General features: G+C 50.4%; 1 protein-coding gene and 5 non-coding genes across 6 annotated transcripts; all 6 read right to left on the reverse strand.

Moving 5' to 3' along the window:
* Nucleotides 1-9,138: 9,138 nt before the first annotated feature.
* On the reverse strand, nt 9,139-16,807 carry HSPA8 (heat shock protein family A (Hsp70) member 8). Its single transcript, XM_088457165.1, has 9 exons — nt 16,701-16,807; nt 14,362-14,571; nt 13,304-13,509; nt 12,754-12,906; nt 11,057-11,612; nt 10,619-10,821; nt 10,192-10,390; nt 9,742-9,974; nt 9,139-9,534 (listed from the first exon to the last, which is right to left on the reverse strand). Exons 2-9 carry the CDS (start codon nt 14,564-14,566, stop codon nt 9,349-9,351), a joined length of 1,941 nt encoding a protein of 646 aa, XP_088313291.1. The 5' UTR covers nt 14,567-14,571; nt 16,701-16,807; the 3' UTR covers nt 9,139-9,348.
* LOC148477149 (small nucleolar RNA SNORD14) lies at nt 9,613-9,711 on the reverse strand. Its single transcript, XR_015872551.1, has one exon. It is a non-coding gene; the product is annotated as a small nucleolar RNA SNORD14 (small nucleolar RNA).
* On the reverse strand, nt 10,059-10,157 carry LOC148477150 (small nucleolar RNA SNORD14). The gene has a single exon (XR_015872553.1). It is a non-coding gene; the product is annotated as a small nucleolar RNA SNORD14 (small nucleolar RNA).
* LOC148477151 (small nucleolar RNA SNORD14) lies at nt 10,489-10,587 on the reverse strand. Its single transcript, XR_015872552.1, has one exon. It is a non-coding gene; the product is annotated as a small nucleolar RNA SNORD14 (small nucleolar RNA).
* Nucleotides 10,897-10,995, reverse strand: LOC148477152 (small nucleolar RNA SNORD14). Its single transcript, XR_015872550.1, has one exon. It is a non-coding gene; the product is annotated as a small nucleolar RNA SNORD14 (small nucleolar RNA).
* LOC148477153 (small nucleolar RNA SNORD14) lies at nt 12,323-12,421 on the reverse strand. Its single transcript, XR_015872548.1, has one exon. It is a non-coding gene; the product is annotated as a small nucleolar RNA SNORD14 (small nucleolar RNA).
* Nucleotides 16,808-17,163: the final 356 nt, after the last annotated feature.

The following is a 17,163-nucleotide window of genomic DNA, read 5'->3' on the forward strand; positions in this document are numbered from 1 at the left end:
GGTTAAGAAGGCTGCAACTACATACCAGACCTGGGAATCAGAGTATGTAGAGGGACACAGGACAGAATCGGTATGAAATAACAAGAGATATGGTGAGAACTTACCTTTGTTATCTCTGTTTCTACGAAGTCCATAGGGTTGACCTTGGGGTATAGCTGGATCTGGATCCACGGCCCCACGCAGTTAAAGCTTTGCTGCTCCCAGGATGCACTTGGGTCCGTCCTCCTCTATACCCCGCCCCCGAGCCACAGGCACCTCAGTTGGTAAGCCAAGGCCGGAGGAGGAGACTAAATAGAGAGAAGGAAGACTGGAACACACAAGAAGCCATACTCACAGAAATGGGAGACGTTAAACCGGTGACCAGCCACACAGCCCATATGAAGCCAGGTGCGTCAGGGCGGGCGCCCTGTGGACCCTATGGACTTCGTAGAAACAGAGATAACAAAGGTAAGTTCTTACCATATCTCTTGTTTTCTACTTCAGGGTCCACAGGGTTGACCTTGGGGATGTCCCAAAGCAGTTCAACTAAGGGCGGGGACGCTCCTGTACTGAAAGGAGCACCCGGCGCCCGAAGGATGCATCCTGAGAGGCGAAGGTGTCAAACGCATAGAACCTCAAAAACTTTTGAATTGAAGACCAAGTGGCCGCCTTGCACAGCTGAACAGCGGAGGCGCCACGTCTAGCAGCCCAAGAGGGACCCACAGAACGAGTGGAATGAGCCTTAACAGAGGCTGGCACAGGTAAACCCTCCTGTGCATAAGCCTCACAAATAACTGAACGAAGCCAACGGGCTAATGTTTGCTTGTTGGCAGGCCAACCCCTCTTGTGAAAACCGAAGAGGACACACAATGAATCCGACTTCCTAACCGAAGCAGTCCGGTCCACATAGATTCTAAGTGCCCGGACCGCATCTAAGGAAGCCTCACCAGCTGAAAGATCAGGTGACTGAAAAATTGGCACAACAAGTTCCTGATTAATGTGGAACTTTGAGACCACCTTGGGCAAAAACTCAGGACGAGTGCGGAGCACCGCTCTGTCCTGGTGAAAAATCAGAAAAGGAGGGCGACAGGAAAGCGCCCCCAATTCTGACACCCTCCTGGCAGAAGCAATTGCCAGGAGAAAAACGGTCTTAAACGTCAGCCACTTGAGTTCCACCAACTCAAGCGGCTCAAAAGGAGGACCCTGCAAGACCCGTAGTACCACCGCCAAGTCCCAAGGAGCCACCGGAGGCACGAAGGGAGGCTGGATCCTGAGAACACCCTGGAAAAAGGTGTGAACATCTGGTAGTGTAGCAATCCATCGCTGAAACCACACGGACAAAGCAGACACATGAACCTTCAGAGAGGCCAGGCGTAAGCCGAGGTCCAAACTCGATTGAAGAAACCCGGAACACCTGCGGATCACAGTTTCTGGATTCACACCACTGAAAATAAGTGTGCCACACCCTGTGGTAAATCCGCGCGGAAGCAGGCTTGGGTGCCCTAAGCATGGTACCAATGACCGAACTGGAGAAACCCCTAGACCTCAAGACGGCTGTCTCAAGAGCCACGCCGTCAAAGACAGCCGACCCAGATCCGGGTAAAAGCAGGGCCCTTGAGACAACAGGTCCCGACGCTGAGGGAGAAGGTACGGAGCGTCGATGGAGAGGCACCTCAGATCGGAGTACCAAGGACGTCTGGGCCACGCCGGAGCTACCAGCACGAGCGTGCCGTCGTCCTGCTTGAATTTCCGCAGAACCCGAAGGGATATCAGAGGAAACAGATACGCCAGGTGAAACGTCCATTTCACCGACAGTGCGTCTACCAGACAGGCGCCTGCGTCTCTTGTCCTTGACCCGTAAACGGGCAACTTGTGATTGTGACGGTAGGCCATCAAGTCCAGCTCCGGCAGCCCACACCTGTCCACGAGTAGCTGAAACACCTCTGGGTGAAGCGACCATTCCCCGGGATGCACGTCGTGACGGCTGAGGAAGTCCGCCTCCCAATTGAGGACTCCGGGAATGAAGACTGCCGAGATCGCTGGAATGTGACACTCTGCCCAAGCAAGAATGCAAGACACCTCTGACATCGCTACCTGACTGCGAGTTCCTCCTTGGTGGTTGATGTACGCCACCGTGGTGGCGTTGTCGGACTGCACCTGAACCGCCCTTCCGTGAAGAGCGGGGCCGGACGACTGCAGGGCCCTGTATACTGCCCGCAGTTCCAGGATGTTGATGGGGAGAAGTGCTTCTTCCGCGGACCAACGACCCTGAAGCGATAATGAGCCGGTCACTGCCCCCCAACCCCGGAGACTGGCATCCGTCGTGAGCAGGACCCAGTCCGGGATCCAAAAGGGGCGCCCCTCGACTAGATGCGCTGTCTGAAGCCACCAAGCCAAAGACTGCCGAACCTCCGGGGACAACACCAGCATCTGAGAGCGGATCCGGTGAGGTAACCCGTTCCATTCCGATAGAATCAGCCCCTGCAGGGGCCGGGAATGGAACTGGGCAAATTCCACCATGTCGAATGTCGACACCATGGACCCCAGAACTCTCATAGCCGAATGGACAGACAGGCGCCAACTGCTCAGGCAACTGTGTATACGCAGCTGCAGGGAGGAGACCTTCTCCGGGGTCAGGAACATCCGTTGCTGACGAGAATCTAGCAGGGCTCCCAAATGAACCATCCGCTGTGACGGAATCAGGGAGGACTTTTTCCAATTTATCAGCCACCCGTGCGCTTGCAGGCAAGTGATCGTCAGGTGGAGATGTTGAAGCAGTACCTCCAGGGAGCTCGCAAGCAACAGGAGGTCGTCCAGATACGGCAACAGCCGTACATTCTGGTTCCGAAGATGTGCGGCCATGACCGCCATAATCTTCGTGAACACCCTCGGTGCCGTGGAGAGGCCAAAGGGTAGCGCCCGGAACTGAAAATGATGTTGAAGGATAGCGAACCTCAGATACCGCTGGTGCGAAGGTGCTATCGGAACATGGAGGTAGGCGTCCTGGATATCCAGGGACACCATGTAATCCCCTGGTTCCATCGCCAGAATGATGGAACGCAACGTTTCCATCCTGAACTTGGGGAATTTGTTCAGAGACTTCAAGTTGAGGATAGGGCGATGAGAACCATTGGGTTTCTGCACCAGAAACAGAAGAATAGTACCCCGTCCCTCGTTGTAATTGAGGAACGGGAACAATGACCCCTGCTTTCAGCAAGGACTCTACAGCTTCCTGAATCTGTAAAGTCTTGGTCGTATCCTGAGAAGGACTCGTGCAGAAAAACTGGTGGGGCAGTCTGTGCCGAAAAGACAGGGCGTACCCCTGGGAGACCACTTCTCGAACCCAGGCATACGTGGTGGTATTGTGCCAGCACTGGGCAAATAGAAGAAGTCGGCATCCCACTCTGGGGTCCCCCAGAGGGAGGCCCGTCCCATCAGGCAGAAGGTTTATCCTCCTGCTTGGAAGAAGGGCGCCTGGCACTCCAGGCCTGCTTCTTGGGCTTAGAAGCGGCCTTGGTCGCCGACTGCCTCGGGAAGGACTGACCTTTTGCCTTGCCCTGAACCCGAAAGGACCGAAAGGCAGAGCTCCGTACCTCAGTAGGTGCAGAGGCCGAAGGGAGAAAGGCTGATTTAGACTTAGCCATAGTATCCACAATTTTGTCCAAGTCTGGACCAAAAAGCAACTCCCCATTAAAAGATAAGGCCTCCAGTCCCTTTTTGGAGTCTGTGTCAGCTCTCCAAGACCTCAGCCACAAGGACCGACGCGCCGACACAGCTGCAGCCGACACCCGAGAGGTCAGCAGGCTTGCATCTAAAGATGCTTCCCCAATGTAGGAAGCCGCATCCCTCATTTGTCCTATCAACGCTCTCTGGAACTCCAGAGCATCTTCCGGAAAGGTATCCTCCAAAGCGTTGGCCCAGCTCTCGATGACCTTAGCCACCCAAGAGATGGCCATGGTCGGACGGGCAACTGCCCCCGAGAGTAGATAGACTTTAAACAAGTCTCCACTTTCCTGTCCGTGGGATCTTTCAGGGAAGAGATCGACGGCAAAGGCAGCGTAGCACTTTTAATTAAGCGGGTAACGTGGGAATCCACCGCAGGCGGAGTTTCCCACTTCCTGCAATGAGCCTCAGGAAAAAGGATAGTTTGAAGCCAACCGTTTCTGCGGTTGGAACCTCTTTCTGGGCAACTGCCAGGCCCCTGCCATATGATCCGTTAACTGGTCGGACAGGGGAAAAACCGTCAAAGCTACTTTGGCCTTCTTAAAATTAGGGTACTTCGACCTGGGAGCCGGAGCATCTTCCTCAATATGAAGGATGGCCCGCACCGCCCTAACCAATGCCGGTACATTAATGGAGGACTTAGCCTTCACCTCCTGGGCCCCAGCATCCGAGTCAGAGTCTTCATGGATCTCCCAGTCATCCGAAGACACGTCCGTGTCCGTAAACTGTGCCGCCAATGAAGCCGGAACAGGTCGCTTGGAAGCCCTTGGTGGCAAATCACTGTGCAACAGTTTGAAAGGCCGATGATGAAGCCGCCAGGCTCTGAACAGAGCTGGAGAACACATCCACCCAGGGAGGGGGTACCGTTTGAGGATACCCCTGAAACGGTACCATCAACTGCTGCGGTACCGTGGGAGATTGCACGTATACAGGCAAACCCGCATAAGGACCCACAGTCTGAGACCCGGGAGGAGACTGCACCAGAAGCATCTCGCCCGGGGAATGGGGGATGGTAGGCTGGGGAAACGCCCTAGAAGGGACCGCCAGCCGGTCCGCGATCGAAGCCAGCACTTGTGTAAACATCGCCCACGGAGGATCCTGCACCACTGGGGGTTTAGAGAGACCAGGTACCAGCTGGCACCGCCAGCACAGACCGTCCTGAGACAAATCCGCCCCCGTCAATCCCTGCCGAACAGCGTCGGCAGGAAAACACAGGAGCCACGGAGCGCTCATTCTCCTCATCAGACATGACACAAAACTTTTGCAATAAAAAAATGTATCACCGAAAAGAGGTGAGGCGTATAACACCCGCGCACTCCCAAGATGCAACACAAGCAGCCCACAACCTGGTACTGAGTAGCACACCGCTGTATGTGACGGACCTCACAAATACGTAGATCTATATAAGTGAGGTACACAGAAAGAACACCCCTCCCCCACGCACCTGCGGGCCGTAGAAGGAAAGGGATAGGTAAAAAGCTGACAGTAAGTAGAAATAAGCACAGACAGCAGCACTAGCAAAAGTCACATACCATGCAGAGAAGTTATACTCACTGCACCTTCCGCTACAATCAACCTCTCAGATTCAGTGTCTGGGATGGCTATAGCGCTGCGAACACTGTCCTGATCAGGGGAGAGGTACGCAGGGGGACTGGTCCACTGTATCCGCCTGGGAGCTCTGCGATGCTGCCTGGAAGATGGCCACCGGAGAGCACTGAGGAGTGGCCAGGAGATAACAGCCCAGCGACGCCAGCACACGAGAGAAGGCGCGCTTGGCTGAGGGGAGAAGCGCTAAAGCAGCGAAGAAGGCTGCCTCCCCTGCTAGTATTAAACCCCCAGGAAAGCCGGTTCCCCGCCGGTACACGCGGGGTATACCAGAGTGGGGGAGACCGGCGGCTAAGAGACTGCATTTGTTCCCCGCACGAAGCGCTGCACGCGGCTTACCTGGCCCTGTGGAATCCGGCAGCAGTCAGTGGGAGCTCCCGGAGCCACGCTAGTACTAACTCCGGGGTCCCGCTGCGACCCCCAGATCAGTACTGGCGTCGCAGCGCCAGCGGGGCTGTTGGAGCGGCAGCATAGACGTCCAGATAGACAGTCTGATGCTGCCGCTCTGAAGATAGTAAAAATAAAATCTTTTTAAAAATAAAGCTTAAGGGCTGCTTATGCAGCCCCACCGCGCAGGGTGACCCGACTCCGGCCGGGCACCAACTAAAACAGGTGCCTGTGGCTCGGGGTATAGACGACGGACCCAAGTGCATCCTGGGAGCAGCAAAGCTTTAACTGCGTGGTACCCGTGGATCCAGATCCAGCTATGCCCCAAGGTCAACCCTGTGGACCCCCTATGGACACTGAAGTAGAAACAGCCGGCCGCATGGACGGCAGTTCGATTCCTGGCAGTGTCAGTCCAACAGTGGAACAGATCCCAGCAGTGGCAGCCCTGGAAATCCCGATCGCCCCCAGGTAAGTATAAACTAACCTAGCCCTCCCTTAGGTTTAGGCAACTGGGAAGGGGGGGTTAGGCTTAGGCAACGGGGAAGGGGGGGTTAGGTTTAGGCACCCCTAATAAAACCCACCCCCCTGCGCCGATGAAATGAGCGATGTCTACATCTAGACGCCGGTCATTTCACTCTCGCCAGGATGAGTTGGGAAGCCGGCTGTCGGTATGTCAGCCAGCTTCCCGATTGCATCCCCACAGGACACCAGCTACTCACCCGCTGTCTGTCAGGAAATGGCCCCCAAACGCTTGCTGGGGGGGGTGGTGCCTGCAGGAGTCATCCACTGCAGCATTGCCTGAGAGCGGAGCAAAGGCGTAGAGTGGATGGGCCGGCTGCTGAGCAGGTGTGCAATCTCCCCCGGCCAGGCTGAGCTCTGCCGGGCCCTTCCTCCTCCAGAGCCCGGCGGTTGTGTCCTAGTGGACTCCAGGGTATTGGGGGCCAAGTGCCACTGGTGACTGGCGCTGGGCGTCCCCTGCCTGGCGCTAATAGGTTGCCCTGTGGCGGTTCCAGCCTAGGGATACCACGCGCAGTAGTGTCGCTTTACCTACCCTCCTTCCCCCCGCTGCTGCAACCCTGGGAGCCAGCATGTCCCGCTAGCAGGGACATGCTGCTCCTGCCCAGACTCGCGCTCTCTGGCAAGTGGGGGGGGGGACCAGTGCATCCTGGGAGGAAAGGGTAACTGCATGGTGCCCGATGCCTACGTCATCCACCTATACCCCAAGGTCACCTGTGGACCCTAAGGAACCTGTAGTAGAAATTTGCATATAATTGGAAACTTTAAGGGAATATTTTGACCCACAAGAGAAGTAAAAGGATTTTCTCAAAAAAATGAAGTGCAATTAGACTATTCACATAACCGTTTGGGCTTTTGTACCACAATGGTGCGGAAGTTTTACTTCATATCTTTAAGACCTGGGGAATGTGTCAGTAATGATTACACCTGTGCACATGCCAGCAACCTGGCAAATGTGACCTGTATGGGGGTCCAGAGGGCAGAGTTTGAGAACCACTGCTTTAAAGGACTGATATCCCTCTTAAAACAATTCTAACAATTAAGGGGACAGGGCATATTTGTTGGGGGCAACATGGTATCCGATTGGCAGCTGTGCACATGAGAGCGCAGTCAGGTTGGAACGCTTACCTCTGCAGCGTACAAGGACAGCTGCACCCAGGCTCTAAGCTCACCATTCTCTACAGGAGCTGTAGTGTACTTATGGCAACTTCCTAGACCAGTGATTCCCAACCTCAGCCTTCAAGGCACACTAAGTCCTGGCGATAGCCAGGCTTGAACACAGATGGTTAAATCAAAATAACTGAGGTACTAATTAAGTCACCTGTGCTCCAGTATGGCTATCCTCAAAACCTGGACTGTTAAGTGTCCCTTGAGGACCATGGTTGGGAATCCCTGTCCTAGACACTCAGATGGCGTGCCAGATTCCTTTCAGCAAGTAATAGAATCCCTATGGCAATGATTTGCATGTACTGATATTGATGGCAGATCACTTACGAGTGGCATCAGCAAACCCTACATTAGGTAATGACACCCGATTGTGGGACAGGGCCTGGTCTCACATAAGGCGTTTTGCTAGACATAGAACTACAGCCCTGTTTAGACCAATTCTGCATCAATCTTACTTGTAAAGTGCCAGGCGATCACTTCATTACACCCAGTATTCACTGTGGTCTCCATGAAATCACACAACTGTCCCTCCTTTATGTGGCTACACAGGCTTCCTACCCCATCTCCCAAAACTCTGCTGCTATTACAGTCCAGGGTTTGAGGATATCCAATTAAGTTAGTGCTTCTGTCAATTTGAAGTCAATACCTGGGACTTTAACACCGATTACCCTTGAAGTCTGGACTAAATGGCAGAGTTTGGGAAGCTGCCATTCACCTGTCAATGCTGCAGTTTGTCCAATGGCTTTACTTGCGTCTAAAGGCACACATCCACTAGACTATTAAATTGAGCAATTGAACAATGAAGTAAAGTGTGAAAATTTAGAAAAAAAATGTCTGAAACTAGCGATGTGTGCTCCCGCTGGTCGTTTAGACATCCATCATCGGGCAAACGTGTTGTACAACCAGATAATAAGGTTGGGTTCAGCATGTTATACGATTGATGAGCCTACACTGAATGACTGCACGGTTACAATGTTGTAATCATAGTCATTTTGCTGTCTTAGTGGATGTGTGCCTTACTCTAACAAGGAGTTGCTTTGTGCAGCACATTGACCATAACAGCTCTGCTACAGACATGACAATGGGGCAGACTACATCCCCCAATCTTTTAGTAAACCCTGGTTTATGTAGATTTTTGATGTCTGTATAAGATCACGGTAACACTGCAGCCTTAAGACTTCCTTGAACGTGGATGCAAGATTACTACATCACATGTAATCTAAAGATGACCTCACCAGCGTTTGTTACCTACAGTGGCTTGTCTATCGCACAATGCCATGTCACAAGGTTTAATAAGTGTATCCGAGTTGAATTTTAGATTCCTTCTTGCAGGCCATGTATAGACTACATACATTGTGTTTACACAGCTTCACATTATGTAGCCATTGTTATTCCATCATGATGCAGCCCTGGTGCTTTCTAGCAGAAATGCCTCACCAGGGGCAACATTAACCACACAATTAGTGATTGCTGCTGTGTAATAGGAACAGCTCATACCTAGCAGGTGGGGTATTATCCATTACAGCAGCAGTCACCTGCTCTCATCCCTGTGAGGGCTTCCTCCATAGACTGGATCTGTGTTTTGCTCCACACCCTCTGCTGTAAGGCCATGTGACTAGTTCTAATGATTGGCACATAGATTACAAGCATTCAATACAAATGCATAGAACATGCACAATACCAGGTAGCCTTAATTACCCCACACCATCTCCCAAGGGCCTCATCTGAGGCAGATTGGAGAAACAAGGTCCAAACCCAGAAGCCAATTAAATAGATTTATTCTTCTGAACAAATGCTTGTTACACAACAGGTAAAGTGCAATGGTGTTCTGTCTGGTGGAGTGACTTCAAGTATTAATGCCCCAAAGTTAAACTTTACAGCAGCTTACATGGGAATTAACACAGAACAGCCATTAAAAACAAAGTTGCGCCCTAGGAATTACAAGACTAACATGAGGAATGCGGTTCAAGTTTAGTCGACCTCTTCAATTGTTGGTCCTGATGATGCGCCACCTGATGGAGCACCGCCTGCTCCTGGGAAGCCACCGGGCATTCCGCCAGGCATGCCACCAGCGCTCTGGTACAGCTTTGTGATGATGGGGTTGCACACCTTCTCCAGCTCCTTCTGCTGGTGCTCAAACTCATCCTTCTCGGCAGTCTGGAAAGAAGAAGGTCAGGCTTAGAGGAGGACTAGATCAGAACTAGACAGGTTAGGCATGTTATCACTAGGCATGTGTCGCTCAGACATCCAAGGAAGGTACTGGAGCCATCATGAGCCTCACGGCTCTGGTCTGGAGGAAACTACGAATGGCGTTGGAAACATTCATCACAGCGACTAGAACCACCACCTGCCCAGTACACTTACCTGATTCTTGTCCAGCCAGGCAATTATCTCATTGCATTTTTCCTGGATCTTCTGCTTGTCCTCATCGGAGATCTTGCCTTGAAGCTTCTCGTCCTCCACAGTTGCCTTCATGTTGAATGCATAGGATTCCAGGGAGTTCTTAGAAGAGACTTTGTCTCTCTGCTTCTCATCCTCAGCTTTGTATTTCTCAGCTTCTTGGACCATACGCTCGATGTCTTCCTTGCTCAGACGACCTGTTACAAATTAAAACACAATTCAATTTGCACGTGAAGTGGACACAAACAGCATCAAAAGTATTTTCTTTTTTATAGGTTCATCCGCTCAGACATCCAAGGAAGGTACTGGAGCCATCATGAGCCTCACGACTCTGGTCTGGAGGAAACTACGAATGGCGTTGGAAACATTCATCATAGCGGGTGAGAAGTTTAGAGGATATAGGCGACTGTTTACCTTTGTCATTTGTTATGGTGATCTTGTTTTCTTTGCCAGTGCTCTTGTCGACAGCAGACACATTCAGGATACCATTGGCATCAATATCAAATGTCACCTCAATCTGAGGAACACCGCGAGGTGCTGGAGGGATACCAGTCAGCTCAAACTTGCCCAGTAAGTTGTTGTCTTTAGTCATTGCTCTCTCCCCTTCATATACCTGAAAGGTAAGACTGCAGTTAGAACATCTGGTGGGTGATTAACTGGCAACCAGTGGTCAGTTATAGTGTAACCAGTAGATGTTACTTCTAAGTATTGTCGCTCAGACATCCAAGGAAGGTACTGGAGCCATCATGAGCCTCACGGCTCTGGTCTGGAGGAAACTACGAATGGCGTTGGAAACATTCATCACAGCGACTAAGCAGAAGGGCATAGCAGGTCTCATTACCTGAATCAGGACACCAGGCTGGTTGTCAGAGTAGGTTGTGAAGGTCTGCGTTTGCTTTGTGGGAATGGTTGTGTTGCGCTTGATCAGGACAGTCATCACTCCACCAGCAGTCTCAATACCCAGAGACAGAGGTGTGACATCCAGCAGCAGGAGGTCCTGAACATTCTCAGATTTGTCACCGGACAAGATGGCAGCCTGCACAGCTGAAGGGAAAATAAAACTTAGATGTTATATTCTTTATAGTCAAGATTTAATTAGTACAGGGAAAAGGGTGCGGGTCGCTCAGACATCCAAGGAAGGTACAGGAGCCATCATGAGCCTCACGGCTCTGGTCTGGAGGAAACTACGAATGGCGTTGGAAACATTCATCACAGCGAACCATTTACCCATTACATGTTTCCCCTTAATGTACAGTCACCATCACAACTAAAAACATACCTGCACCATAAGCCACAGCCTCATCTGGGTTAATGCTTTTGTTAAGTTCCTTTCCATTAAAGAAATCCTGAAGGAGTTTCTGAATTTTGGGGATACGAGTGGACCCACCAACCAACACAATGTCATGGATCTGTGACTTATCAAGCTTGGCATCACGGAGAGCCTTTTCTACTGGGTCCAGTGTGCCTCTGAAGAGATCAGCATTCAGTTCTTCAAAGCGAGCTCTGGTGATTGAGGTATAGAAGTCGATTCCTTCATACAGAGAATCTATTTCTATGCTAGCCTGGGTGCTGGATGACAGTGTACGCTTTGCGCGCTCACAGGCTGTGCGGAGACGGCGAACAGCTCTCTTGTTATCGATGATATCTTTCTTGTGCTTCCTCTTGAACTCTGCTACAAAGTGATTCACCATTCTATTGTCAAAGTCTTCTCCACCCAAATGAGTGTCACCAGCGGTTGACTTTACTTCGAAGATCCCATCTTCAATGGTCAAGATGGAAACATCAAAAGTACCACCACCAAGATCAAAGATCAGCACGTTTCTCTCTGCGCCAACCTGTAAACAAGGAAAAAATAAAAATAAATAGTTCAAGTACAATTACTTTACAGAACTCAAGCGTTAAGAGTAGGCCTAACTGACATGACTGTCCTGACACTGACCATATAGACCAGGCCGACCTGTGACTCCAGCTGTTGCAAAACTACAAAGTCCCAGCATGCCTTGCCAGTTTTGCTATTAGGGCATGCTGGGATTTGTAGTTGGAGAGCCACACGTTGGCCAGGCCTGATATAGACCCTTGTTTTGAAAACAATGATTATCTCTACATATGCTCTTATACCACAAGTGAATTATATAGTTCAAAATGATATATGTAACCAACCATTTTGCCAAATTATATATTTACTTTCAACTTTTACTGAAAAGAAATTAATGTACATCTAATCTGCCAGAGATGAGTATTTAATTCATCAGTAAATGCAGCCCATATATGTACACATTACAATGCAGTTTATATGCATGCACTTACACCATTAATATCCATTAGAAGACTACTGTAGCTGAATAACCAGGAATATCCATAGCTTCCCAGAATATAGGATTGTAAATGCCTACAATGTTAGTTATTTTCTGCGGTAACTACTTTAGTTAAGTCCACTACCTGGTAAATGATTAGCATGCAGGTGTGGCAAGTTGTCCAACTTTAGATAACATGATACTGATGACACCCAACAAACAGCTTGAAATCACTGGCATAGCTAATGTGATCGCTCAGACATCCAAGGAAGGTACTGGAGCCATCATGAGCCTCACGGCTCTGGTCTGGAGGAAACTACGAATGGCTTTGGAAACATTCATCACAGCGATCAGTAGTTACAAGGCTAAAGCTGCATACACACGATTTTTTGAATGATTATCGTTAAATGATATCGTTTAACGATAATAGTTTGAAAAAATCGTTCACTTTCTGAGTCAAACGATGAACGATTATCGTTCATGCACGTTCACATTTGTAGTTCAGTCAGACTTGTCAACTCAACGATTTTCATTACTGGAATATGCAAAAATCGTTTGTAGTTCAAAAAAATCGTTCATTACACTTTAAAAAAAATCTAACAGAAAATTGTTCCAAAAAATAGTTCATAAAATCTTTGGTAACAAAATCGTTGAGTGTGCAGCTTAAGTTACAGTCAGTTACCTTCTTGTCCAACCCATAAGCAATGGCGGCAGCTGTTGGCTCATTGATGATACGCAGAACATTGAGGCCAGAAATTGTGCCGGCGTCTTTAGTGGCCTGACGCTGGGAATCGTTGAAGTAGGCAGGTACAGTGATCACAGCATTTGTCACAGTCTAGAGAGGGGAGAGAATAAGGTTTAGTACGACTGAAGGCCAATGACAATCACTGAAACAAGGCAGCAGATGCATCAACTATACAAATTGTAACATTAGTCATCTTACCGACTCATTAATACCCCGGGGACATGTCACATGTACAATTATACAGCATTGCAGCAGAGAATGCCAGAACTAAAGTTAATAAAATTTAGGCCCCCATACATCCGAGATTGATTGTGGCGATTCTGCAATCTAGTGCAAACTGCACGATTGCTGCAATCGATTGAAAAAGGGAAAGATTTTTTATGCACAATCGTGCAATTTGCAATCTCTGATGTATGGGGGCCTTGTGTTAATCAAGAATACCACTACACCTTACTCCCAATCACCATGATTACATTTATTAACCCACCTTTCCAAGGTAAGCTTCAGCGATCTCCTTCATCTTCACCAAGACCATGGATGAGATTTCTTCTGGAAAGAAACACTTTGTCTCTCCTTTGTAGTCTACTTGGACCTTGGGTCTTCCACCATCACTTATAACAGTGAATGGCCAGTGCTTCATGTCAGACTGTACAACGGCATCGTCAAATCTGCGGCCAATTAGACGCTTGGCATCTTAAAGGAAATAGCGATACACATTACATTATTGCACAACTAATGACAAAACCCTCACAAATCAGAGCCCGACAAGATGTATTGCCATGTACATCGGCTCTTCTGTCACTTTCTCACATGTTCTCAAAGATTATTCCCTTCCATAATTATGTTTTGCTAATCATAGGTTTCTGGTGTTTTCCCTACTACTGTAACCAGTAATGTTCTTGGGCAATATAAATAGATCAGATGCTGCTATTAATTCCCAACTACAGATACTCAGAAGTGGCCAGAACTCTTGGCTTGCTTCTATGTATAGTATAGCCATGGATTGTTAGAGGTGATGGTCACTGGCCTTCACATGCCACATAGTAGAAAGCACGACACTGATCTCCATCCATAGCGAGAACCAGCCTTGCACCATTCCCTCACCCCCCAGCGAGAACCAGCCTTGCACCATTCCCTCACCCCCCAGCGAGAACCAGCCTTGCACCATTCCCCTCACCCCCTAGCGAGAACCAGCCTGCCCCCTCCCCTCACCCCCTAGCGAGAACCAGCCTGCCCCCTCCCCTCACGAGAACCAGCCTGCCCCCTCCCCTCCTAGCGAGAACCAGCCTGGCCCCTCCCCTCTGACCTTACTGCACAGATCTGCAGCGCCGTTTTGTGATAGCACACAAGAGATGACTGGCTTATAGTATAGTAATAACAGATTTGTTTTAAGTGTGAACATATATATCCAATTAAAAATACTCAATTAACCTTTAGATTGTAAATTTTCCCTCCGCTGGAAAATGATAGCACCAAAGTTGCTATTAGTTCTCACTTCCCATCACTACTTGTAGTTATAGACCAAATGCAAACAAGAGAACTTACCGAAAACGGTGTTAGTTGGGTTCATGGCAACTTGATTTTTAGCAGCATCTCCGATGAGCCTTTCTGTGTCTGTGAAGGCCACGTAGCTGGGTGTAGTACGGTTACCCTGGTCATTAGCAATGATTTCCACCTTGCCATGTTGAAAGACACCCACGCAGGAGTAGGTGGTGCCAAGATCAATGCCGACTGCTGGTCCCTTAGACATGATTACTGCAAAATGAAATGCAAGGAGTGCATCAGCCACTGGAACAGACTCAGCCACAGGATACACAGATAATGGAGCAGGAGCTACAATGACACAGGGGCGGCTCAGGGGGAGGAGCTATGACACGGACAGTACAAAGCTCAGGGGAGGAGCTACACTGATACAGGAACAGGACACCACTCAAGGGGAGGAGCTATGACACAGACAGTACAAAGCTCAGGGGAGGAGCTACACTGATACAGGAACAGGACACCACTCAAGGGGAGGAGCTATGACACAGACAGTACAAAGCTCAGGGGAGGAGCTACACTGATACAGGAACAGGACACCACTCAAGGGGAGGAGCTATGACACAGACAGTACAAAGCTCAGGGGAGGAGCTACACTGATACAGGAACAGGACACTACTCAAGGGGAGGAGCTATGACACAGACAGTACAAAGCTCAGGGGAGGAGCTACACTGATACAGGAACAGGACACCACTCAAGGGGAGGAGCTATGACACAGACAGTACAAAGCTCAGGGGAGGAGCTACACTGATACAGGAACAGGACACCACACAAGGGGAGGAGCTAGTGATGGTAAGAATACAATGTTTCATTTGAACCATTGAAATGGTGCCAATTGTTAACTCTGCGATGTTAAGGAAAGCCATTGTATCACAAGGAGAAACCTATGCTGACCACTGGTACCAGATGGTCTGCAGCACAGAGTATTTGTCAGAGATATTGTGTTAAATGTATTTTTAAAGGGCAATCAGTTATCATGCAAAAGCACTTATTACCCCTTTAAAACAGCCAAACTTACCGATGCCGTTAAGTTGCAGGCTATATTTACCCCTGAAGGCCTGAGGCCAACGTTATTTCAGCAGTGACTGCCTTCATGCCAATATTGATGGGCTTCCTACTGCGTGCCACCAGTTGCAGCACCAATGTGTATGAATACACCATTGGATATTGCAGCTACCCCCATGGCAGGTGCAATATCTGCAGAGGTCAATGCAGCCACATCTGCATGCACTCACCATGGCACGCCTGCACCTGGCTAGCCACCCCTATTAGCTCCTATAAATATCCACCAACATCCCATGGCTCTGTGTGCAAGTCCAACCTGTGCGTTTCACAAGCAATGTACCAAGGCTATGTGATCAGTGTAACAAGTAAATACCCAGTATTACAGATGTCCCATCCTAGGAGCCAATGAGCACGACACAGCACGTTAGGGGGCATTAGGTACAAGACACAGCACAGGGGGCAGTAGGTACAGGATCAGGACAGCACATTAGGGGTAGTAGGTACAGGACACAACACAAGGGGCATTAGGGGTAGTAGTTACAGGGTACAGGACACAGCACAGGGGGCATTAGGTACAGGATCAGGACAGCACATTAGGGGGTAGTAGTTACAGGACACAACACAAGGGGCATTAGGGGGTAGTAGTTACAGGACACAGCACAGGGGGCATTAGGGGGTAGTAGTTACAGGGTACAGGACACAGCACAGGGGGCATTAGGGGGTAGTAGTTACTGGACAAGGACACAGCACAGGGGGCAGTAGTTACAGGACACAGCACAGGGGGCAGTAGTTACAGGACACAGCACAGGGGGCAGTAGTTACAGGACACAGCACAGGGGGCAGTAGTTACAGGACACAGCACAGGGGGCATTAGGGGGTAGTAGTTACAGGATCAGGACACAGCACATGGGGCATTAGGGGGTAGTAGTTTCAGGACCAGGACACAGCACATTAGGGGTAAGAGCCGCAGTGACACCGCCCCGGGTGTGGGAGCTACACTGACACCGCCGCCCTATGACTCAGGGACAGGACACGTGGTATTACAGAGGACAGGACAGATAGGTACAGGCACGGGGGCCATTTTGCGGCAAGGTGCCGCCATCTTGCTGTAGACTACACCCACGTGACACCGCACGGAAGCGGGTAACCGGCGGTAAGGGGGGAGCACCGCATCACCCCGCCCTCATTACACCGGTCACCCCCGGATCCGCCTTCCCTGAGCCCGCACTGCGGCTGCTGATCCCCGGCCGCCCTCAGCCCGTACCCGCCGCACTGCGGTTCCCCGGCTGTGATATCACACCCGCACTGCTGCTACTGACCCCCGCCCGGCTGTACGTACCTGCACTGCGGCTGGTATTCCCCGGACAGTGGCTGAGCTGCTCGCCGTCTCCGAGCTGTTGCTGAGGTGAATGAGGCGGAGCTCCTGTGCCGGCTCCCTTATATACGGCCTGAGAAGCTTCCAGAACTCGGTGACGTAGAAACCCTGCGTCATCCGCCCTGCACCAATCCGAGCGCTCCCTGCTCACACGTGACGTCATACGTCACACCCTTCTGGAACGTTCTCACCTTCCCTCGCCTGTGTGTGGGCTGCCGAGCGCCGCCATTTTAGAACTGATTCATAGATGCGTGCCGCTGCCACACAGCATTGTATGACACCGAGTGGCGGCGGTGATGGCGCAGCGCCTCTCCGCGCTTATTATTCGCGCTCTGCGCTGCCGTTACTCGGATCGTTCTGCGTCTCAACGGAACTGCCCTTAGGTAACATGGCGCTGCCCTGATGTAAAATGGCGGATGTCACGTTC

The sequence above is a fragment of the Taudactylus pleione genome, unplaced genomic scaffold (assembly GCF_031769625.1).
Source record: "Taudactylus pleione unplaced genomic scaffold, aTauple2 ptg000740l, whole genome shotgun sequence".
NCBI classification, from domain to species: domain Eukaryota; kingdom Metazoa; phylum Chordata; class Amphibia; order Anura; family Myobatrachidae; genus Taudactylus; species Taudactylus pleione.